The sequence below is a fragment of the Perna viridis genome, chromosome 6, assembly GCF_037379345.1.
Source record: "Perna viridis isolate PV_CMFRI_1.1 ecotype Kerala chromosome 6, ASM3737934v1, whole genome shotgun sequence".
NCBI classification, from domain to species: domain Eukaryota; kingdom Metazoa; phylum Mollusca; class Bivalvia; order Mytilida; family Mytilidae; genus Perna; species Perna viridis.
Genome location: NC_142450.1, coordinates 1,917,945 through 1,943,094, shown reverse-complemented (window position 1 = coordinate 1,943,094; position 25,150 = coordinate 1,917,945). Strand labels below are relative to the sequence as shown.

General features: G+C 36.2%; 1 protein-coding gene across 1 annotated transcript; it reads left to right on the top strand.

Moving 5' to 3' along the window:
• Positions 1–1,984: 1,984 nt before the first annotated feature.
• LOC148613189 (uncharacterized) lies at positions 1,985–20,492 on the top strand. Its single transcript, XM_088586411.1, has 4 exons — positions 1,985–2,175; positions 5,551–5,602; positions 11,190–15,195; positions 16,928–20,492. The coding sequence occupies exons 1-4, from the start codon at positions 2,155–2,157 to the stop codon at positions 19,626–19,628; spliced, it is 6,780 nt and encodes a 2,259-aa protein (XP_088442537.1). The 5' UTR covers positions 1,985–2,154; the 3' UTR covers positions 19,629–20,492.
• The last annotated feature ends 4,658 nt before the right edge of the window (positions 20,493–25,150 follow it).

Here is a 25,150-nt window from a genome sequence, read left to right as displayed (position 1 = left end):
TTTAACAAGCTTTAACCGAATATTTGAAGAAAAAATGTTTTTGATTTGTCACGAACAAAGTAAACAGGTTTACCCAGAAGACGAAAAAGAGATTGCCCCCAAAAAATCAATCCATCTCCCTTTCAAATTGATGATGCCTAACTGTCATGGATGATTGACGCTGTAGCATTTCCTTGGCTGTCCCTTTCGGTACAAGTAATATTAACGTTCGACCCTGCCAATGCACCTGTTCATTCACTTTTGTTTCTTTGTACGTATTATTTTGGTCATTTCGTGTTCTTTGCTGTGAGTGTCTATTTTCCCTGTTTAGTTTTTATTCCTGGAATGTACTTGATTGCTTTGATTATTCTTAACACTGAAATCAAAAGTAGACGTTCAAATCGGACAGAAAGTATGTGTTCAATTCGGACAGATTGTAATTTCATTGCATAAATATGCTTATTGTTTTCGTAAAACTCACGATCATGACGGAATGAAAAACAATTTCAACATAATTGTTTTAACAGGTTTAAAGATGCTTAAAGTATGAGTAAGTTTATTGTTTGTTTTATGGTATTTTAAAACTTGTCTCGACATCTGATGACTAACTACCTCGTATTTCTACAAAACATCGTTATTTATTGGTACAAAGTAACAAAGTAAGCAATGGAATAGAGCTGCGGGGGAATGGGTTAGCCTCTTCTGTAAATGGCCATTACAATGGTATAGACCTCCGAGTGAATGGGTCAGCCTCTTCTGGAAATGGTCAACACAATGGTATAGAGCTTCGGGTGAATGGTTAAGCCTCACCTGGAAATGGTCAATACAATGGCATGGATCCCCGGATGAATGGGTTAGCCTCATCTGTAAATTGCGACCATTGCAATGGTATAGAGCTCCGGCTGAATGAGCTAGCCTCATCTGTAAATGACCATTGCAATTGTATAGAGCTCTATGTGAATGGTTAAGCCTCATCTGGAAATGGTCAATACGATGGCTGAAACCCCGCTGAATGGCCTAGCCTCATTCGTAAATTACCATTACAATGGTATAGATGCATAGAGCTCCGGGTGAATGGGCTAGCCACATCTGGAAATGGACATTACAATGGTATAGAGCTCCGGGTAAATGGGCTAGTCTCATCTGGAAATATTTTTATATTGTTTTTTATTATTTCAGTATATTGTTTAATAACAATACATCCACATTCCACCGAAGTCTCTACACAAAACTTCCGATAACGCTTGTTTGTTGCAGTACACTCTCATTGGTGGTCTTTTGCGATAGCGCCTTCAGCTTAACATTTTGTGAAGTATTTTGTAGAGATTATTTTTTTCGAAAGAAATTAACAAACTTATTAAGCTAGTTTCGTTATTTTATACCACGCCACACCAAATGGCCATGTAGTATGCGATACTCTATAGAAACGGATCAATAAATTCGTTTTGAAACATTTTACAGTTATTTGGTACCACAAAAGTTCAAATTTCAGCAAAATCTAAAATGTTGTTTCCAAGCAAGGCAATTTTGAAAATTTTGCCATCCTCTTTTTTACCATTACGTGGCGGGGTCACTAAATGTTCCATTAATGCCATATTTTTTTTTAAAACTTTATTTCTGCCATGCGTTGCTTTACTGTATTTCGTCTAAATAATAGAGATCTAGTCGCCTTGTATATGTGTATATCGATAATAAATCATAATTAACTAACAAATAGACAAAAGGCCGTATTTCCAACAACTTCAAATAAAGTTCAAAACACGAACATTAGTCCAAATTATCATGGAAGTCCAGAACCGAACCCTCAGCATAAACACAGTTGCGAATACATACATTTATTTTTAAATGGGGAAAGAAAAGTTTTTTTCAGAATTTTATTTACTCCTTGTCGCCCAAATTTTGCACGAAATTAATAAAAACAATCCTAAAATGGGGCACACTTCCCTGAACCCCCTTTGATCCGTCATTGATGACTAATACGAAATTTTGCGTCTATACTTGTATCAACGTTTACTGTACACTGTAAGAACGTCTTTACCACAGAAGTGGTAGTAGAACTCTTATCTTGACGCTGAATGTCACAGTTAATTGTCAGATTCCCCACTGATTGACGAGAATCTCTCTGATCATACATATTTCCGCTTTCACAGAACACGTAACATGTAAAAAGGCAACATGGACAATATCTGTTTAAAGGTAAGAAATTCGTTTTTTTGCTAATTGTCATGTATTTCTATAATTAATTGGGTATTGACAAATAATTATTTTTATACTTCTAATAAGTCAATCAAATCCTTGTATAAGTTCTTTCTTACTAAAGTTGAAGCCATATGAAAGTTGCATAATTGAATGCTGCATACTGGTTAATTGTTGATTTGCCAAAATACGGTTTTTAATGAAGAAGTTTTTAGCATATTATCTAATGCATGTTAAACACACGTACATCTTAATGTGTCAATGAAGGCAAATGTGAATGTTATAGAAACTGTGTTAATCATTTTAGCAAACGTAAAAAATATTGAGTTAGGCAATATGCCATGAAAAAGATCTGTTAAGTTCATTCCTCCCCCTTTTTATCAATAGCTTCATATATTATGTTTTTTAAGATGTATTCCAATCGTATATTAAGGAGAAACCCAGAGATTGGGGAAAAAACCTTATTTATTCTTTGAATCGGTTTGCGTTTTGGGTTTTTATCTTTGTAGAAGAAAATACTGTTCATTGGAACGAAACTAAAAACCACTATTTGTTTTTTTTATCTAATGAAACTTGTTCTCCCAGTCCTACTATTGTAACACTTTTTTTTCAAGATTTCATTTTTTTTATTTTGTTCGAAAAGAATAAACCAAACACAAAAAAAAAACAAAAACACATTAACATCATCAATTTGTATACATGTGCTTCTTGCAATCAAATTGTTATATTCTATCCCCCTTTTCAATAATTGTGATTCTCTTTCCGATTGTCAAATTCCAGATCTTTTCCTAGCAAAGACTGAACATGGCATTGCTTTGAGAGTATCTGTGACCCGAATATTTTTTGTTTAAACCTTTGAAAAATGAATGGGAGCGGTCATTTCTGAAACCCTTTGAAAGTTTTTTTCTCTTTTTTTTTTTTTGGATATGCAGAAAAAAGATATTAAGGAATATATGATAACATGTACCAATGTATGAATTCAGTTTTACCAATAAAATAAAAGGGCAAGGTTATCACAGGGGGGTCCGATCCAGAAAATGATAGGGGGGGTTCCGGATCTAGTTTGCTTAGTTAGCCACAATTTTGCATGAAATGAACAAAATTTACTAACAAAAGTGGATTTTCCATCCCCAGGAAAAATTATTGTTCTTTCCGTTACTGGCATTTTTTATTGTCAGCTTTACGTACATCAGGGAACCAGGTAGCCTCTGTACTTACGCAGTCACAAATAATTCAATTATAAACAATGATTAACCACACAACAAACGTCTGGTTTTATTGATAGTGATAGGATTATAGTTACTCACTAATCAACCTTTTGATTGCTTGTATGTATTAAATACTGTGTAGTAGTTCGTAAGGGCTAAGAGATAACAAAAAAAACGAATATCCAGGCGCGGATCCAGTCTGGGAAATTTTGGAATGACGCGTAACCCTGGATGTAATTTGCTATTTATTTCCAATTTTTGCACCAAATTCACAAAATTTTCTAACAAAAAAAGGTTCTAGCCCCTAAACGCTGTTGAGATCGTTCGCCTTATTGCCGTTGTCACTTTCGGTTGGTTTTACTTAAAAAAATGTCTTCGGGGGAATAAACCTGTACATTTACACTTTAATTTTAGTTAACATATTAAAAAAATACACGTAGAAAATGCATGCACATGTGCACTACATGTACATTTACGAAGGGCGGACAATACAGTACAAGATCGGTGTACAACTGGAACAAATATACTTGGTCGTTCACCCGTTCTGTATATTTGTACCCATCTTGTTTATCAAAACTCGGCTGTCTTTCAGTCACTATTAAACATTCATTTAACAACCAGTGGTTGACCGATCCAGCAAAAATGTGCAAAAAATTACATGGAGCCGTCCTCCTTTATATAAAGTAAAATAATAAGTTAATTCCAAAGACTATTAATGTAAGGAATCGACATACATGTTCATTTTCATCCATTTTGTTGGGTTTAGGAAAAAGCAACTTATTTAGCCAGGTAAATTAATGAAAAGGGAAGCAATTAGAGAATTAATTTCCAGTATTTTATGTAGAAATGTGTACAAAATCATAAGGTCAAATGGCTGTCAAATGTAATATAGATAAATTAACATATACATGTGGTACATTTGTAAACTAAAAGTTTATAAAATAATCTTATTTTTTTCATAAGTTCTTCGGCGTGGATCTCAAGCTGGCACAGATTGACAAAATTGAACGATTCTAAGTATTAAAGTGCATAATTTACACATTCCACTGCTTTAAAACCCTTATGCATGGACAAATCTAAATTTTCACCAAATATCTAAACAAACAGACACCATTTGTATTTTTAAAGTTATAATATGTACATGCTTGAAGTAAATAAATATTGCTGAACAGAGAAAACAATGTTCACTTACTTATGAACTTTTTTGTCTAAAATTGTGTAGTGTGTACTTGTACTCACTAACCAATAAGTGCAATGTACAAAAGTACTTTCTAAGGCCACGCTTAATGATTTATTTGTTTTTACTTGCTTGCAGCCTATAAAAATCAGAAAGGAGGTGAATACCCAACGAATTCAGTTTTATTTCTTGTTCAGAAACAGTCACTGATCACAATGTCAGTCTTAGATTTTCATTTGGTTGCTGCGCATTAGAAATAAAAAATATATAGATTATATTGTTCATGAAATTGGCATTTTGTAAGAGTTATCGTTAATAATTTTGTTTGATTTGGATGATTTTAGTGGGAGATAAATATATGATTTTCTCCAAAATGCTAATGAGTATCGTTATGTTAAAATATAGCATATGTAAACTGAAAAGGCATTGCTTGTTTAGTGTCTGCATTTTATGTGGACCGATACTTCAGTAATAAGAAACAGCTCTTCTTTCTCTTGTATAATCAATTTCCAACTTTTATCTGGTCTAGGTTCAAAATCAGATTTTCCTCAGACATTTTTTCTTTTTTTTAGGGGGATGTCATTTTAAAATATCTTTATTAATAGAGGTAACATTGAATGATATTTATTTTTCTGTCCAAGGCTGATTGAAGAAATCTTTTGTTTATACCACGATTAGAATATTTTTTTTCTTTTCAAAATATCACCCCCCACCTTTTGCTAATAAAATGAATGGTGCCATGTGATATAGATAGTAAAATGTAATTCGTACGGTTTTACAGTATTCCAAAACGTTTAAATACAAATTAATTACATTTCAGCTAGGAAGAAAAGAAAACGGCAGAGAATGAAATGAGCAATTTTTACGTGTAATTTTAGCGACGAAGTGATCTGAACATTCATAGTTTTCGTTGCAGGGGGTTAACGAGAAGATAAGAGTACAAAGTCGTTATTCGGTAGATTAATTTTTTTTACATAATATCTTTTACAGTTGATAGCACTGTGTGTCTATGGAATCGTGCTAACAGTTCATAGCGCAGCAGGTAAGAATCAGGCAATACAATTCATTTTCTGCTTAGCATCTTGCATATCATTTCAATGTGTATATGCAGTGGCGGTCCAGGGGTTTTCCGGGAGTTTTATCGCATTTTTTTAGCTCACCTTGCCAAAGGCAGGCCAAGTGAGCTTATGCCATCACTGGGCGTCCACCGTCGTCGTGGACAAATTTTCAAAAATCTTCCCCTCTGAAACTACTAGACTGACAGGTTTTAAACTTGGCATGATTGTTCCTTAGGGTATTCCAAACAAAATTATTGTTGGAAATTTTGATTCGTGAAAAAAAAAAACACATGGCCGCAAATACTAAAAATAGAACATAAGGGTCAGAAGCTTATTTTTGCAAATAACTCAAAAACCGTTGCCTTTGGCACTTTTCTGGCACACGGTGATATTGTCCAGCATCATGAGACGGACCTATGCCGAAATTTTCAAAACGATTTGTCAACTGATGTAGGAGTTATGGCCCCAGAAACAGTTTATTTTGGCATTTTTTCGCATATGCAACTTTGAAAATCTTCTCAAAATCCATTGCACAGTATTCAATGAAAGTTGGCATATGTGTCACTTAGGGTATCCCACACAAAATGACCGTTGGGAATTTTGATTCGTGAAAAAACATGGTTGCCGCTATCAAGAATAGAACATTGGGGTCATAAAACAGTTTTTTGCCTTTAACAAATTTCTGGCATGGGTAATATTGTTCAGCATCATGAGAAGGACCTATGCCAAAATTTTCAAAACCATTTATTGACTAATGTAGGAGTTACGACCCCTGAAACAGTTTTTTTTTCACAAGTACAACTTTGAAAATCTTCTCTTAAATCATTTGAGATCATTTGATGAAATTTGCACTGTATTTCATCATGTATTGCGCTCAAAATGACTGTTGTGACTTTTAGTTCGTGAATAGATATACGGCTGCCTATACTAAAAATGGAACTTAGGGGTTGGAAGACAGGTTTTTGAAAATAATTAAAAAATTGTTGCCTTTAGCGAAATTCTGGTTCAGGTCATGAAAATGCTATTAAAAGCATTTCCTGCATTTGACAATCCAGTTGATTTTAACTTAGCCTGTCTCATTCCTCAAGTTTTTCAAATAAGCAATTGGTTAACAAGATGAGTGATTCATGCTCTCTTGAGCCTCTAGTTTAGAAAATATTGTTTATTTGTGCAAAATTTGTGGCAAGAATGTGCAAATGATAGTCTTGAGCATTCAATTTATAAGTCGAAATCCCAGTACATTTCATACATCTGCAAAAATATTCGGACCTGTCGTATAATGGTTTGGCACTCTCGTGTGTGTAGTCGTCGTTCGCCGACACCTGAATTTTAGTCTGTGGACAATTAATAAAATTTTATAACAAGGTTCCCAACCAAAACAGGAAGGTATTTTTTAACTTTGGGTGTTATGTCCTTTAATCCTTTTTGGAATTAGGTACTAAAAGGGACCAAAAAGCAAGCATTTCGTAGATTTTAACTACGTAACTCAAGTTTAAGTGTTGTAAGTGTAGATATTTGTATCTAATGTTCTATACCACAAAGATCACACTGAGATCGATTTGTAGGGTATAGAACCCGTTTTTGGAGTAAGAGGTTTGAAAGGGCCATAAACAGGAGTTTTGCCAAACAATAGCATGAGTAAAAATGTTTGAATCTTTAAGGTGCTGTAGCATTAAGTTACATACTTCAAATGGAAGGTCTTGATTGATTTTGGGGGTTATATTTTACCCTTACTGGTAAAAAAGGAGGTAAAAAGGGACTAAAAGCAAGCATTTTAAAATTTAACCGTATGTGTATTGACCTCGCAATGTTCCACACCAATTAGGCTGGTATTGATTTTGGAGGTGTTTTACATATTCAAGAAAAAAATAGAGACATACACATTTCCTATTTCTGGGCAATTATTTGATTTTTAAAGAAGTGTATGGATTTCTTTGTAGTTTTACATAAGGTATTATATCAGTTGTTATGGCTACACATGTGTATGTATGTATAATACACCCTGATATCAGGATACCCAGAATCGTAACTACTCGTCCTTTTTTTGCAACACAATTTTAGCGAGAAATTAGTGTGAGAAGACCTCTGATTCGTATAAGGACCTATGCTCCGGTTGTGTGTCCATCGTTAGCCACAAACGTGACCTTAAAGACGCTATTCCATGGTACACAAGTCATCTGATGGCGATTCTGTTTCCCGATTGGATAAATATTGATAACTTAGTGGCGTTCGAAAAAAAAACTGTGGTGAAAATTGAAATTGCGTGCCATGTGTTAATCTGAATAGAATGTAGAAAACTATAAGTAAAGAGAACAAGTTTTACAACGTCGACACCCATGTCAAAATATATTAGAATAATCCATCGGGTCTACACCGAACTAAATTCGGGTTAGATAGGTTTCTCTATAAAGGAAAATAAATATTAAAATTTACTGACATTCATCCGCTAAGTTGTTTCAATTTTTCCGACTTATTTCTTTGAGTTTTCAGTTTTAACAAAATTGTGTAATGCCAAATTTACATCCAAACCAACCTGACGATTCGCAGCTTGTTTACAATGAAAAACTGCAGGGACATTGACTTATTTCCAAAGTATCTGCAATAAGTGGCTAGGTGCAAAAGAATCAAACGTTCAGACACTTCGAGAATTATGACATCTTGCTGGATAAGTGTTGAAAAAAAAGATTTTTTAATAATAAACATCTGTAGATTTTTGGTAAACAACATCAGTAGAATTTTTGTATCTACATATTTTCCCTCTTAAATCTGGCTCGAACTACGTGTTCACTTTATTTTTCAGTTGACTTCATTTATTTCGGTAGGGAAGGCCAACTGATTCAGTTTTCTAATTATTTAAAAATATATATCCAACTCTCTAAACACAAACAGACAAACTCACCCTTTGGGACTAGCTACAGTCTGAACTGTAGTATGACTTTTTCCTCGTCTTCCATTGAAGACCAATGGGTGACATTTTCATCGTAGTGGGGGTGTTGCCTCCTTGACACTCTATACCTCTTCTCGTTATGTAACAATTGTTTTAAGAAAAACAGTCGAACATAGTTAAAAGATTGGATATCAGCCTTCGAAGTAATAAATCCTGTGCTTTGATAGGTCTTACTTCTGTTCCGCTCAAATTTTAAGTCGGAAAAGGGGTTTTGAATTCAGAGTTACATCTTTTCAAATGCCTAGCAACCTATGAAGTTATTGTTGTAGAAATGTAAAATTCAAGGGGTATGGCTAACAACTCGTGGACTCGTGTACATTCAGATTTATACAACCGAAAAAGAGTTGTGGTAATCTAATGGTATGGCACTGTCGTCGTCGCCGTCGGTGTAGACGTACGAAGTCATTTGGTTTTCGTGCGATAACTTGAATATCAATTGGTTGATCTTTATAAAATTTTATGGCAAAGTTCAAAACCACAAATGGAAAGTAAATATTGATTTTGGGATTTTGGCCCAACCGTTTTGAAATTGGGGGAAAGGGCCGAAAAAACAAGTATTCCATAGAATTTAACTATACCACTCCAGAAAAGTGTAGGTACATGTATGTATATAATATTTTTCGAAAATATTCTATAACATAATGGTCAAACTGGTTTTGAATTTTGGGGTTAAAGCTTGAACGTTGCAAAAATTAGGGACCAAAAAGGGGGGGGGGCAGAATAGGCATTTTCCTTATATGACAACAATGACTTGACTGTTAGTAGGTGGATCTCTTTACAATTGTATTACAAGGTGCCATATATATCACCAAACGAAGGATTTTTAACCGTTTTTGAATTGGAAGCAAAAAAGGGGTTCCTGAAACAAACATCTTTCGTACGTTAAGACAATAATTTGAGCAAAGAGAATGGATCTCTTTAAAATTGTGTAACAATATGCCATACCACAAAAGGAAGTCCGGGGTTGAAATTAAGGGTTGTGACTTGAGCCAGGTAAGAATAAGAGGCCTATAAGGGGCCAAAAAAACGAGTTTTTTTCTGTTTTTTTTTCTAATTTATGGAAAATAACTTCAGTAAAAGGGAACGAATCTCTTTCAAATTGTACAAGGCGCCGTACTCCAAATGAAGTATAGAATTGATTTTTCGACTGGAAGATTAATGTCGCATTGTCTGTCATTTTCGTAATTTTTTTGTTCTGTTGCAATATGCCGTAACTTTGAATTATTACTACTAAATTGAACTTTTCCTGTATAATTTCATTTGATATCCACAAATAAAATGCTTTGAATACATGAAATAAATGTCTACATATTTACTGTCTTGCAAGACAAAACATCGACCTAGTTAAATTCGTATGCATGTGACATCTCGTGACCTTAATCCGCGCATGTGTTGTAAGGGTCGCTTCTTAAATTGCAAATCTGATTGCAAAGCGAAAATGGTTATTCAAAGACAAGGAAGATCGACAGACTCGAGCCGTATTAAAAAATTCGAATATAACGCAAGGATTCTTTTGAAATTTATGTATTGTGATATAATGTGGCACAAATAAAGTCATTATTTATTTAAAAACTAATCAAGAAATAGATGAAATAATATGAAAACAAGACACGTGCTTATCTGTGTATCCGTTATTGTTATTTTTTTTAACCAAGATTAAAGTATTTTGAACCCAGGTGAATGGCGAAAAATAATTAGATCAGAGCTATTGATCTTTTCTGATTAAAAAACGTTGTTTTCACAATATTCTGTAGGTATTATCGACATTTATCGCTTCAATTGCATTACTACAAACTTATTTCATTGAATCAGCAAAAGTCAGTAGAATCAAAACTGAACAAATTTGGCAGCTAATGCAGCTTTAAGGAATAAGGAGCCTAAACATGATCACTTAAATTATGGTCTAATTATTAACTAATCGTTTTCAAATTTCAAACCAGTACATGTAAGTTTGAATGTTGTGTCCATACTAATCTTGTTCCAACTATTGAGGGTTCGACCTCTGCGGACGGATCAAGCTGTGCCCTGCGAAGCATTTTATCATTATTGCGAAAAACGAGACGTACTCAAAATCGCAACGATTAGAACTCAAATTACGGATTTGTTTAAATTACAACTGATGTAGGATTTTTTTTTAATTCGCATGAATTAAAATAGCATTTTGAACTTGAGTACTATTCTGTGTAAGAATCGGGCATCATTTTCCTCGGTTTGGTCTGTTTTGCCTGTAACATACATTCAATACATCTGGAAAACAACTGAAAAGCTAATTAGATTTATACTGAAGCGTCATTGATTGCTTTCATAAGGAAAAAGTGTAGGGCACTTTCTGTTTTTCCATAGTGCATTTCAACTAATTTGACCAATCAATATTTCAAAAAGGCAAACTCCACAAACACGTGGTTGTTTCAGGAGGTCATTAGGTATAAATAATTGGGTAATGCCATTAAATATCAGCGTTTTGTTGTTCAGTGCCACACATTGTACACACTTTGCCTGATTCTTAGACAGAGAAGTACTTAAATGAACAAAAATCAGTACACAATATGATTTTTTAATTTAAAGTATCTGTAAGTTACTATATGAACGTCATAACTAATTGTGCGCTGTATTTATACTTATAGGTGCAACATGCAGTGACTGCAACGTCTTTGGCGTCTATTATCCCCCAAACAAACCCTTCGACTTCCGACGAGAATGTTTAGAAATGACCGGATGCTATTGCTACTGCGATGCCAATGGAAATTCAAGGTTTAGATGTGACCGTGAAAGAAATACTTGTGACAGAACGGTGTCTAGCTCACGTGACTTTTACAACAGCAGGCGATCCAGTAGTTACTATAGTAGCAGCAGTTCTACGTCATCAGGCTCATCCGGCGGAGGAGCCGGCGCAATTATAAAAGATGTAAAAAGTGAAGGGTGCACTGCAAAATGTATCGTCGACGGAAAGAAAGTCGATGGTGGAACTTACTTCAATCATGAAGATGGATGTTTTTCATACTCATCTTGCTATTGTGGCTGTGATGGCAACTGGCAGTGTCCTGCTACAAACGCAGTCAACACCTGCACTGGAAGTGGCGGTGGACAATTGGCAGGCGTGGACGATAGCGGTTGTCGTGCCTGCATTATTGATGGCACTCGTTATAAGCCTGATGCTCCATTTACATACCGAAACAACTGCATTGAATGGTCTGATTGTAAATGCAGATGTGATGGGTCATGGAGATGTGCATCAAACAGCGGAAAATGGGTCTGCGACAATGTCTGTAGGGAATGCGAGGTTGGAAACAAAAGGTATCCCGGTAGATCAACATTTACACACACAACAGAGTGCATAGTGTATGATCCATGTACTTGCAACTGTGACGGATCTTGGGATTGCCCTGCCAAAAATGGAAAGTGGATTTGTACTGACCAGTGTTTGGAATGTGCTGTGAACGGCAAAAAGTATCCAGGAAGATCAACATTCAGCTTAAGAGAAGATTGCTGGGAATGGGACCCGTGTAACTGTAACTGTGATGGATCATGGGATTGCCCAAGAGAAAATGCAAAATGGGTGTGCACAGAACAGTGTCTTGAATGTGATGTAAAAGGACAAAAATATCCAGGAAACACGCAATTCCAGTACGTAGACGGCTGTTACGAATACAATTGCAATTGTAAATGTGATGGAGGATGGTCATGCCCTGCAAATAGAACTAGAGATATATGTAGACTTGATATGCAGACAGGATGCTACAGCTGTGTCGTTAATGGACAAACATTTAAGGGGAATAATTTATTCACATACGAAGAGAAATGCATCAGATACGAACATTGTACATGCAACTGTGACGGTTCGTGGGAATGTCCAGGAGAAAGAGCAACGAATATTTGTAGACGAAATGAAACAACAGGGTGTAACCGCTGTGACGTTTACGGACAACGAGTTCAAGGAAACAGCAAATTCGAACTTCAGCAAGACTGTTGGAGCTTCGACTGTGACTGTGACTGCAATGGAAACTGGCGATGTTATGACACCGGGGCGCAGTATATTTGTGGGAGCCAGTTATTAGATACTAGCGGATGCAAGTCTTGTCTTGCAGAGGGACAGCGATACGAAAGTCAAAGTTCATTTGAGATAAACTGGGGATGCATTACTTTCCAATGTTCTTGCAACTGTGACGGCTCTTGGATTTGTCCGTCAAGATTGGCCAAAAACTCTTGTTCGAACAGCCACTTCCAGAAATTCCTGATCGGTTCAGTTACAAACCTTCCCAACTCTTGGTGTTCCGAGTGTACTATAGGGGGAAGTGTTTATCCAGGTTACTCACAATTCGAGTATCAACAGAAATGTACTCGACAATACGCAAGATGTTATTGTAACGGTGGCTATAGATTTGATTCTTCGATCATTACTGGCTGTTCGGGAGACGTAGAATTTTCCGTAAGCCGAGGTAACTGCATTGATTGTAAATTCAACGACCAAACATATGCCGCTTTGTCAGAATTCGAAATATCATCCCAATGTAAACGCTATAGATGTAAATGTGAATGTAATGGTCGGTCATCCTGTCAGGCAGTTTCAGAAAATGTCTGTGGTTCTGTTATGACTGTAGTTCAATCTCAAAGTGTTCGTGAGGGAGGGACTGAAACTGTTGTTGTCGGAGGAAGTGGGGGAACTGAAACAAGAAGAACCGTTGTTGTAAGCAGTGGTGGTGGGAGTGGTACGGAAACAGGAACAGTAGTCACAACTGGCGGTGGTGGAACCACAACTTCACGAACCGTTGTCGTTAGCGGACATCAGCCAGGGGTGATAACAGACGATGAATCAAGAACTGTTGTAGTTAGAGGCGGTGGTGGTTCACGGGACACCACTCGAACCGTTGTTGTGAGTGGAAGTGGTGGAAATGGTGGGTCCAGAACTTTTGTCGTTGGTGGTGGTGGTGGTGGAGGAGGAGGCGGCACAAGAACTACGACTACAACTAAGGAAACACGAGTGGTAATAACTAAAGACGGTGGAGCTAGGACAGTCGGAAGTGGAGGTACAAGCACGGGAAGAACTGTTGTACAAGTTGGAGGTTCCGGTCAAACGGCCGGAACTACTGCAATAATCGGCACTGACGGATCGATCTGCTATCACTGCGTCGGTTTAGATGGGAAGAGATATCCTGGAAATTCTGAATTTAAATTCAGAAGAGGGTGTGCTGTATGGAAATGCCAATGTAACTGCTATGGGAGAGCAGTATGTCGCCCAAGTGATCTTAGCGGTTGTTTAGTTGAGCAACAATGCCGCAACTGTGTTGTTGATGGCAGAACCTACAAGACCAACAGAATGTTTAGCTACGAGAAAGATTGCGTCGTCCATCAATGCAGCTGCATGTGTGACGGTATACCAAGATGTGCACAGACTGTGGCTTTTGACTGTCAACAGAAAGAGTCAACGTGTAAAGAATGTATCGTTGGTGGTAAGCGGTACCAGCCAAATTCATTGTTTGACATTGAAACCCGATGTAGGAAGCAGCGATGTCAGTGCGACTGCAGTGGCCAATATCGATGTTCAAGGCCGCAAAATTTGTGCGCCGATAACAACGTCGTAGAGCAGGAGACATGTGACCCGTGTGAGTTAGATGGTAAGTCGTACGCTGTTGGAGCAAGTTTCACGGTCGACCGGGGCTGCTATAGGATGTCTTGTTCATGTTCTTGTCGAGATAGGTTGACTTGTGATCAGAGTAAAACTGTTGATATATGTAAGAATTATCAAGGACAGAGATGCAGAGCATGTGAAGTAGATGGCGAGCGCTTTGCACCAAATACAAAATTCGAGCGAAGAGTTGGATGCGATGAAAAGAGATGTTTTTGTCGATGTGATGGCAACTATGACTGCGTCAATACCGGAGTCAATCTCTGTAAAGAAGAAGATAGTGACAACACCAACACGAGAACAACAACCACAACAGACACAAAAGGCGGAAGCTCAGTCACACGAACAACAACTGATACCAGGGGTGGTGGGTCAGTAACATCAACAACGAAAACCGAAACCAAAGACTGCAAAAAATGTGTGGCCGATAGAATAGAGCGACGAATTGGAGTGCCATTCTGTCTTGATCGCGGATGCAAACGATACACTTGCCAGTGTTACTGCACTGGACGTTACGCATGCCAGACTGACAAACCGATCAATATTTGCGATGACAAAGGAAAGGTTAACGCCGCTCCTTGTGATACAGCTGCGGTTACCACTACAACATCTTCCAGTGGTCAAACATCCGGTGGAAGTATTACGACAACTACAAGAACAGAAACTAAGACGGTAGTAAACTCTACAATTACTTCAACCGGAAGTGGATCAGCAGCTCAAACAAACAGTGCATTCTTTGCCGAGTTTGAGGAACGACGTGGTGGTGTAGTTGTATCAACATCTGATCGCAGAGGTCGCTGTATGCAATGTAACATCCAGGAACGTTTTTATGATGGGAATTCCGACTTCCAGCTGGATCTTGGATGCAAAAGGTTCAGATGTCGCTGTAACTGTGACGGAACATGGGAATGTCCCCGGCAGAAACCGGCCAACACTTGTTACAGAGAACGCCAAGATACATGTAGGCCATGTAGTTTAAGAGGACAGGAATATCAACCAAACTCAAGGTATTTATATACGAGCTCATTTATTAATAGAAATTGGAATAAATTAATCTGAACCCGTTAAATAAATCCTCAGGTTTTGCCAATATCCATTGACTTCAATTTAAGTCAGCAACAGAAGTCTTTCAAAAAAAAACGTACTAATTTCATAAACTTAAATTTTACATAGATTACAGTAAAATAAAATTCAAAACATGATCTAATAACCAGTAATTTGGAATTTATAGCAAATTTCTTTAGAAATGAGACGACATTAATTGCTTAATTTGTCCGTATTTAATGCTGTTATTTTCATCATATTACCATAAGGTCAACAAAGATTGAAGACACTAACCATACCGGCGCATGTTGCACTTGTTCGAGTGCGGTTTGCTCTTTATCATTAGCTGTCTGAGTGTTTTCTATTTGTTGTTTCCGTCACTGTTTTTAACTGGCTAGATCATTCGTTTTCGTTTTGGAAAAATTTATACAGCAAAACAACTGCAGTCGTAAAATGGTATGGCGCTCTTGTCATCCGTAGACATATTTGATGTGGATTGGGTGGAGTGGGGTGGGTGTGGTATGTATAGGCCCTGATGTCCATACATCAACGAGTGTTCAAATGAATTGATCTCTAAAATGTACCACAATGTACCATACTACAAAAAGTAAATGAATTTCGATGAATGTTTGAAAAAAAATTTGAGTAAAGTAGGGTATGGATGATAGGATCTATGTAGAATTATGCAATAAGGTGTCATACACAAAAAGGAAGACTTCGGTTGATTATGCAGATTGGAACTTGAATCATTCTAGTTTACTTTTAAATACATAGAAAATAGGCAGTACACATCAATAAAAGTAGCCAACATACTTAGTTCCACTTTATTGGGTGTGGCCTATTTAGTGTCTCATCGACTCATCAAACATCATGTATAATGCTGCTTATCCAATAAGATTAGCGTATTTTAATGATATGCACAGAAAATAAAATTATTTCGATTTAACCTTGGATTTTGATCTACTTGTGTAAAAATTCTTCCGCGCACTCGTGGTAAGTCAGAGTAAAATTTTTCTCTCACATGACATTGTTCGAATTGAAACGTATTTGTCTTATTACAAAAACATCACGGCTGACAAAAATACTTAAATGTTCTTTTAAAAACTATTCTTTTCGGGATACGCTTACGCTGACGATTAACGTTGTAAGTCTAGTAGGGAAAGCTTACTTGTTAAGTCAATTTCACATTTGTACTAAAGGTCCACGTGAGTCAGCACCAACACTTTCTTAGTTTATGTGAAAATATCACATAAAGTTAACACGATCGTTCGATTCACACTCGTTTCTTGAGATCGCTATATCGATATCAATTTGTTTGATACAGATGAAAAAGCACTTACAAATATTTCCCCTGTTATTGATACAATGTGATTGATTGTTTTTTTTTATGGAAGTTCATAAGTGTGAAGTATTTTGTTTTACTTTTTACATAGCTTTTTTAAAAGTCAATATGACGAACAAATCCAGCGTTTGACATACTTTTTTGTGATGTGAAATTGCGGGAGTAAATTCATGTGACGGAAACCCTTGCAGAATTTCTTTTCTTGCACTCATAATATATTTAACCCATTTTACCTTTTTTGAATTTACTACCATTAAGCTTCCTTCGGGAGTATAAAAATAAAACAACACCTGGCACTAATGGGCTTCTGTAGGCTTTGAACTAGTTCTAGTACTTTCTCTGATGATTTCTAGGTTCACCATTGATATTGACAACTGTCGCAAGTACCAGTGCACTTGTTCATGCAGCGGGGAATATGACTGTCCAAGAGAGAACATCCTCAACACGTGCGAACAGAAATGTACTACGTGTCAGGTGAAAGGAAACACCTACCAACCCAATGCACAATTCTCTTATGACGAAAACTGCGTGCGTTATCGTTGTGACTGTAATTGTGATGGATCTTGGAATTGTCCTGCATCTCGAACAGAGAAAATCTGTGACGTCTGTTCTGAATGCAATGTCAAAGGTAAAAGATATCCTGGAAACATGAGATTCTCTTATGATGAGGACTGCTTTCGGTACAATTGTGAATGTAAATGCGACGGGTCTTGGAACTGCCCTGCATCCAGTACCCAACGAATTTGCGAAACGGGAGGACAATCTGGTCAACAAAGACAGTGCCGTCAATGTGAAGTTAATGGACAAAGGTATGGAGGAAATTCGCGATTCTCGTATGACAAAGACTGCATTAGGTACAATTGTGACTGTAACTGTGATGGGTCTTGGAACTGTCCAGCTAGCAGATCTGAAAGAATATGCAATACACAACCAGATCAATGTCGTGAATGCGAAGTGAAGGGACGTAGGTATCGTGGAAATTCAAGATTCTCTTACGACGAAGACTGCTATCGTTATAACTGTGACTGTAATTGCAACGGATCATGGAATTGTCCTGCGTCAAGAACACAAAATATTTGCGGATCGGGGCAAGGCCAGCAAATTGGAGAAAGCCGTTCAACCGTTACAACATCAAACAGTGGAAGTATTACAAGGACAACTACAACTGGCTCAGGGTGTAGAGAATGCGAAGTTAAGGGTCGTCGATACAGTGGAAATTCAAGATTCTCGTATGATGATGGTTGCTATCGATTTAATTGTGACTGTAATTGCGATGGTTCATGGAATTGCCCTGCGTCGAGAACACAAGATATTTGTCGATCTGGACAGGGTCAAAATACTGGAGGCAGCCAAACAATAGTAACAACATTGGAAAGCGGTGGGTCTACAAGAACAACTTCCACCGGCACTGGATGTAGGCACTGTGAAGTTAAAGGTCGCCGGTACCGTGGAAATTCAAGGTTTTCATACGACGAGGGATGCTCTCGATTTAATTGTGATTGCAGATGCGACGGTTCATGGAATTGTCCAGCATCAAGAACACAAAACATTTGCGAATCAGGACAAAGGCGACAAACTGGAGGCAGTCGAACAACAATCACAACAGTTGACAGTGGATCTTCAAGAACAACCGGAACCGGATGTAATGAATGTGAGGTTAAAGGTCGCCGATATCGTGGAAATTCAAGGTTCTCGTATGATGAAGGTTGTTATCGATTTAACTGTGACTGTAATTGTGATGGTTCATACAATTGTCCTTCCTCTAGAACTCAAAACCTCTGTGGATCGGGACAGGGCGTAAGGACTGGAACCAGGACAACGCTTACTACGTCAACAAAAACAACAGGTTCTGGCGAAAGTGCGATAGGGAACGGTGTAGACAGTAGAAGAACGGGAAGCAGTAAAATTTCCGGATCTCGTCGTTCCACTGGGTCAGGAGTTTCACTTACAGAATCTCGCAGAACTGGGGGAGGATTAAGTCGAGCAGAAAAGACATTTACTGAAACTCGTACAAGTACATCGTCGCGATCAACTTCAAGCAAAACAGTTGTCGGGGGTTCTCAAACAAAAACTGAGCTCCGTTCCCGCTCTGGATCAACAACCGGGTCCGCGGTTGATAGCTACGGGTGTCATTATTGTATAGTTAATAAAATACAGCACCGAGGAAACTCCAACTTTCAGTTTGAAGACAACTGCTTCCGTTTCAGTTGCGAATGTCGCTGTGATGGTTCATGGTTATGCCCGGCTGACCGTACTATAAATATATGCCCTGATAGATGTCAAAATTGTAATGTAAATGGGAAGAGCTACCCATCAAATACGATTTTTGAATATGACGAAGGCTGCAACCGATTCAACTGCGATTGTGCATGTGATGGTTCATTCAACTGTCCAGCTGAGAGAACCAAAGACATCTGCAGTGGCCGACAAGATAAGTGTAAAGAATGTAATGTCAATGGCAGAAGGTACCAACCTAACACACAATTTTCATACGATGAACGTTGTTATAGGTATATTTGCGATTGTAACTGCGACGGTTCTTACCGATGTCCAGCTGAAAGGACTAAAAATATTTGTGGATCACTCCGCGCCGATACTTGCCAGGAATGCAGAGTAAATGGTAAAAATTATGAACCGAAAAAGACATTTTCTTACATTGATGGATGTGCTCTCCGGAAATGCACTTGTGACTGCAGTGGTCGTCACAGGTGTACTGCAACAACTGATATTTGCAAATCGAGCAGTCAGGTATGCCGTGACTGTGTAGTTAAAGAGAAACGATATCTTCCAAATGAACCATTCAAGTACACCGAAGGATGTGACCGGTTTAACTGCGATTGTAATTGCGATGGTTCATGGACATGCCCGGCAGAACGTACAGAAAATCTATGCGCAATCGGACAGTGTCAGAAATGTAGCGTTCGAGGGGAGGTAAAAGAGGGTAATAGTGGCTTCGTTGTAACTGAAAACTGTAGACAGTACAAATGCTGGTGCCACTGCGATGGTAATTGGTCATGTTCTAAAGATTTCACACGTTCTTGCAATCTGGGATAAGCAGTGGTTTACCATAGGGCTTAAGCAAGATTTGTAGTTTGTGAAGAATTAGATACCTGCGTGGATTTTAAATGATGGATATTGAGTTGAAATTCGAAAGGGTTTTGGAAATGAATGGTTATTTTTTGGTTAGGAATGTTAATTTTTTAATCATTAATGATGAGAGATTTTTTCATCATACAGAAGCATTTATCACGACTTCGTAAATCATTTTATATCATTTTCACAGAGATAAATGATATTTGCAATCAGTCAGTATTACCTATCAAAACATAAATATTTTGTCTATAGTGCAAACACAGTCTAAGATTACAAATTCCACAAAGTTATGCAATTTCAAACATTCACTTTAGTTAGAAGATGATAAAAATAAACAGCAATCTTATTCATATCGAAATTCTGTGTGATATTATTAATGTAAAAGAGGGTAAGATACTATAATGAACGCTTTTAGAGACCTAATTTCTTTATAATACACTGATGGTTTTAACGTGGAGTTATGAGGAAAAGATAAATAGTCTCATCCTAGTTTTTTGCGTTTGGAGATCTTTTTACATGTTAAAGGTCGTCCACGTAAAAGATCAGGCAAATCCTGTGATATGGGTGACAGAACATATTTTTTCATACTGGATGGTGGCTCCGATGAAATGTTAATATCAAACTAAAGGTATGCATTTCAAAGATTTGTTTTTGTCTACAGCGGATAACTCAGAAAATGACTTCACATTTCTCTAACAAAGCAACCAAGATTTGACAAAATAAAGAGTAATCTCACTTTTTCAATGAATTTTAATGCTTTCTATGTATAGTATTTTTCTTTATACCAGTTATTAAAAAAAAAAAAAAACAAAAACAAAAAAAAAACAGCATTCAACTTTTAGGAAGGATGCACTTGTTATATAAAATGAGTAAAAAACTTTTTTATCATCCCTATAAATACATATTAAAATTTAAATAATCTGAAAGTCTTTGAAAAAAAATGTCCTAAATATTAGTTGCTGTTATGTGTGTAAAGGTGCCTTGCTGTTTGAGTCATTTGTTTTTCATAATCAATATTATAATACATATGTATCTATATTTTCTCAATGTGCCATTGTGCTGTTTAATTTTATATCATGAAGGCAAATTTTGTATAATATAAAAATAATCTTCTGAAATATGAGTTATCATTCATTAAACGTAATATATAACGGACACAATATGAGGGAAAAAAAGGGTTGAAAAATGATGGAGAAACACTTGTACAATTAAAGTGTATGATAGAGCTATGACACTTGAAATCCAAAAATATTAGTCATAAAAATAAAACAAATTTCGCCTAAACCGGGCGCGTGTTTCATTGAATATAACCACTCATCCGCAATAATAAAACCAAATACACGAGGAACTAATAACTCTAAATATCGCAACAGACCTTGAAGCCAAATACAGCATTGAAAATGCCAACATGTGCAATACAAGGAACACTACACATTGGTAAAATTATTCAAGTCAGAAATACAATGGAAAATATAATTCTAATGCAACATTCACGAGGAATTTCAATAGCTTACATAAAAAAATTAGGATCTGCAATATAAAAAGCGTGGGAACATTTGTGTTCCTAGTGTTATTGCAAACGACATATTAAGTGCCGGACAAACCCGATTTGTCTAGCGATGTCAATAGTCGCAGTAATTTCATTTTCAGTCCCAGCGATTGTGGAAATACGGAGTTTAGATGTACAAATTCTTGTATTGATTTGATTAGACGTATTTGATGGTGATACTCGTGTTTATGTATTAGATTCATCATTTGTCATGTGAATTTCCGAGCAGTAAATAGTAATATATTAGATTTTATTGTTTTTTTAAACGTGATTTGAAGCGAGGCACCCCCAAATCTGGAATCGTCCTTTTGGTGTTTATACACTAGTCGGGCTGCACATTTGATAGTTGTAGCAAGCCCCTTGTTATGCCAGTAAACTCCGTCAATTCCGCGATTGGTGCTTCCAGATCTTCAAATGCAATTCAGTTATCCCAATTTTCTTTTCTATAACATACGCAAAATCATGCAATTTCGAGAGAATACAACGACTGACTGCAAAACAAATTACAAAGAAATAAAAACAAAACCAAAAAACAAACTAATTTAAACAATACAAAGTCCCCTCCCCCCCCCAAAAAAAAAAAAAACAAACAAACAATAACAATAAAAATACATAAATGTTATGTAAATTAGTTATCCACAAATACATGTAATACGTTACAAGAATTTACACGTTACAAAAACAATGACGAATTTGAATACTTACCTTGATATACAAAGACGGTTGTGGATTTCAGTTTTTGGAAAAGTTTATATGCTCTTTTCTATGCTTGAGCTGACATTTTTCATCCCGGTAGGATTGTTGTCTTTTTTGCATATTCACCATATCCTATATTAGTAGTATTTTGCAATGGAACGAGAATTAGAAAGATATACAAAAAAGTGAGAACATAATTAAGGGAAGAGAACAGTCGCTTTGCACAAAGAATATGAATGGTCAAAATAACACGCTCATAGAAACAAAAGTAAATGAGCAATCCGGGGTCGTGTAAAAACCGGGAGCACGGACCAGGTGCACCGGTAGAATAAACATCTGCTTTTCTAGAAACACCAGCCGAATTGCTCATAAAATGTCACGTCCGAGCAAACAAAAGACGAAATAAAAAACTATGACACGGTGAACAAAAAGTTAAATTTGAGGAAATTAGAAATCATTGGAACATATGTATTCAGCATTTTACATCAATCTCATGTAAGAATCAAAGTACATTCTGTTTCATTATGTTTAAAATGAATGCTTGATAGGCTTTGGTGAAATTGAATATGATACAAGGATATCACTGATCTCAAGAGTTATGTCCCTTACCCTAGGTCACCTCTTAAATAAATATTGGTGAACTAACACCTCACTACATTATAGTAAGTTATCATTTATTTCAGAAGAAGATACTCAAGTATGTCGTTGTATTCTTGACATTTCCATTTTGTTTATCACAAATAAAATATGTTTTAACTAAAATGTTCAAAACAGAATCATGATCAAGTTACTAGTACTTTACATGAAGCTGCATTTCGATAAAACATTTCGGGGACTGCGATGACACAGTGACAAATAGCATCAACATCCCCGTCACCCTGTCAAGCGAGAGAAATGAGCGTGAACGGGTAAGTACTACAGTTGATCGCGAATGGAAGACGTCAAAGGTCGTGAACCATTAATTAAAAGCTATTAGTTCAGATTTATTACATTTTTTCAACAATTACAGATGCAACTTTTGTAAACAAAGCAATAGTGTCTATAAAAATTATCACCATTTACCAAGATATGTATTGATGAACAGTTTTTTTTTTAAGAAATGCAAAATGCAACACATCGCCCTGGTTCCAAGTGAATATATTTTATTAAGATTTCTTCAATTTCCTTAATTTAGCAGGCAATTAAGGATTTACAATTTATTTCTTATTGAGGAATAACATTTAAGATGCTGTATATAATATCATTTTTATTTCTATCTTGATAAACTGTATAAAATGATTGTATTATATCTATACTTATACACGGGTCGTAAAGGAAGCTGTTATTTTTTTTAATCGAGAACCATTTACTTGATTTAGTCTGCAACTAAAAAAAGTATATAAGCTTCTGTTTAATTTAGTTAAATATATTTTATTGTTAATACAACAACGGCAATTGAATTTGGCTCAAGTAATAAGACTTCAGGGGGTGTTCATGTAAAAGCAAGGCAATGGTTGGCACATGGCAAATTTTGTTTTTAAAAAAATCATTCATTTCATAGTGCAAATGCATCTTTTCTCCAAGCAAGATGTTGGTTTCGGATTAACTGCATCAGTTTGAGAGAAATAAATTATATAGAAGCATTGAAATTCATTGAAAAAGGGAGATAACTCTATTCTTTTGTGCAAAATTAGTTTCCCTTCTTAGGGAATATTAAAATCATTTCCTGAGCCATCCACTGTCGTTTTTTATGTACTATTTGACATACATATGATATAAACATTGCATTGTGTGGAACAAACAATTCAGTGGGATAAAATTTACTATGTGCCGCCCATATCATAGGAGATGCATGGTTTCTACATTGACTGTCTCTTCAAACTCCTCCTTGACTACATAACATAACTTACAGTACAACATATTATTACTACATATTTACACATTTATTTAACATGACATTAATATTTTCCCCAAAGAGGGAACACATTTTTTTCGGTTTCTTCTTAAAATTCTTCTTCATTTCACTATTACTGCATGTTCCTACTGCCACATGAACTCAGAAAATCAGGTTCCACCGCTCAATGTTTTGTAAAAACATTTTACATGCAAACTTGGAAAGGGAGTATTTTTTAAAAATTTTGATACGGTCGATAAGGAGCTCTTGTGGTGTCCTATCTTTAAACCAAATATTAAATATTTAGAGTTTTTCCTATCCGTACTATTTTTTTCCTTCTTCTTTAAACGGCGGTCATGTTGAATTTCTTAATAAGACATTGTACAACAGCAGATCGTGTCCAATTTTTGTAACAAAGTTGGTTTCATTGTATTCGGCCGTTCTGAAATGGCCGTTTCTGAAATCCTTTGTGGAGAAAGAAATTATAATAATAATAATATGAAGAAGAAGAAGAAGAAGAAGAAGAAGAAGAAATATAACAAAAACACTATGTTCGTCCATTTCGTTTGGAGAAAATAATTAAGTCCAGCGCCCTAGACCACTCGGCCAGCTAGGCTATATAAAAATTCAGCTTTTTAAACTGAAAATTATTTGAAATTATTTGTATTTTCAATTAAGTTTTGACACTAAGAATGATAAGTATTCTTTAAAAGAACTTGTAAATTAAAGAACTTGTAAATTTGGCATTTTGTTTTAAAACTCTAACAGTAGTTTACTATGAAATAAAATTTGTGCAGTTTTTAAGTCATTAATAAAAAAAGTACTAAATAATCTTCATCTGCAAAGAATAGCAAATAGCACTAAATTTATATATTTTGAGCGGAAATGTCTGTTGGACGAAATATCCTAGGCCAAAAAGTCCTAGACCGAAGCCTATCTGCTAGGCCGAAACATCCACTGGCTGACATATCCTCTCACCCTTAAAAGGCAGTCATAAATTACAATATAGCTTTTTATAATAAAAAAAAAAGCTCCAAGTCTAAACATTTGCTACGCTTGTACTGAGTATCCTAAAATGTTAAAAGTGAAAGTGTAACTCATCTTCAGTTTTTAGATATACAAGTTAACAAGTGTACTACAGTTAACAAGTGTATCATAGTTAACAAGTGTACTTTAGTTAATCAGTCTTTTCAAAAAAGTTCTTTAAAATCTAGGCATCCCTTCTATCAGATCACCATCTGTCCATCGTAAGAAGGCGAAAAATGATTTGTCAAAATTCCTTCAACACTAAACTTATACTGATGCATATGTCTGTATAAACATTTTATTGGCTCACCTGGCCTAATAGGCCTTGTGAGCTTTTGC

What these genes read in the sequence shown, in the direction of transcription:
- LOC148613189 (XM_088586411.1), top strand. Translation starts at nt 2,155, where the DNA reads ATGGACAATATCTGTTTAAAG. An exon ending in TGGACAATATCTGTTTAAAG is followed by an intron (nt 2,176 to 5,550) that starts GTAAGAAATTCG and finishes TATCTTTTACAG; the next exon opens with TTGATAGCACTGTGTGTCTA. An exon ending in AACAGTTCATAGCGCAGCAG is followed by an intron (nt 5,603 to 11,189) that starts GTAAGAATCAGG and finishes TTATACTTATAG; the next exon opens with GTGCAACATGCAGTGACTGC.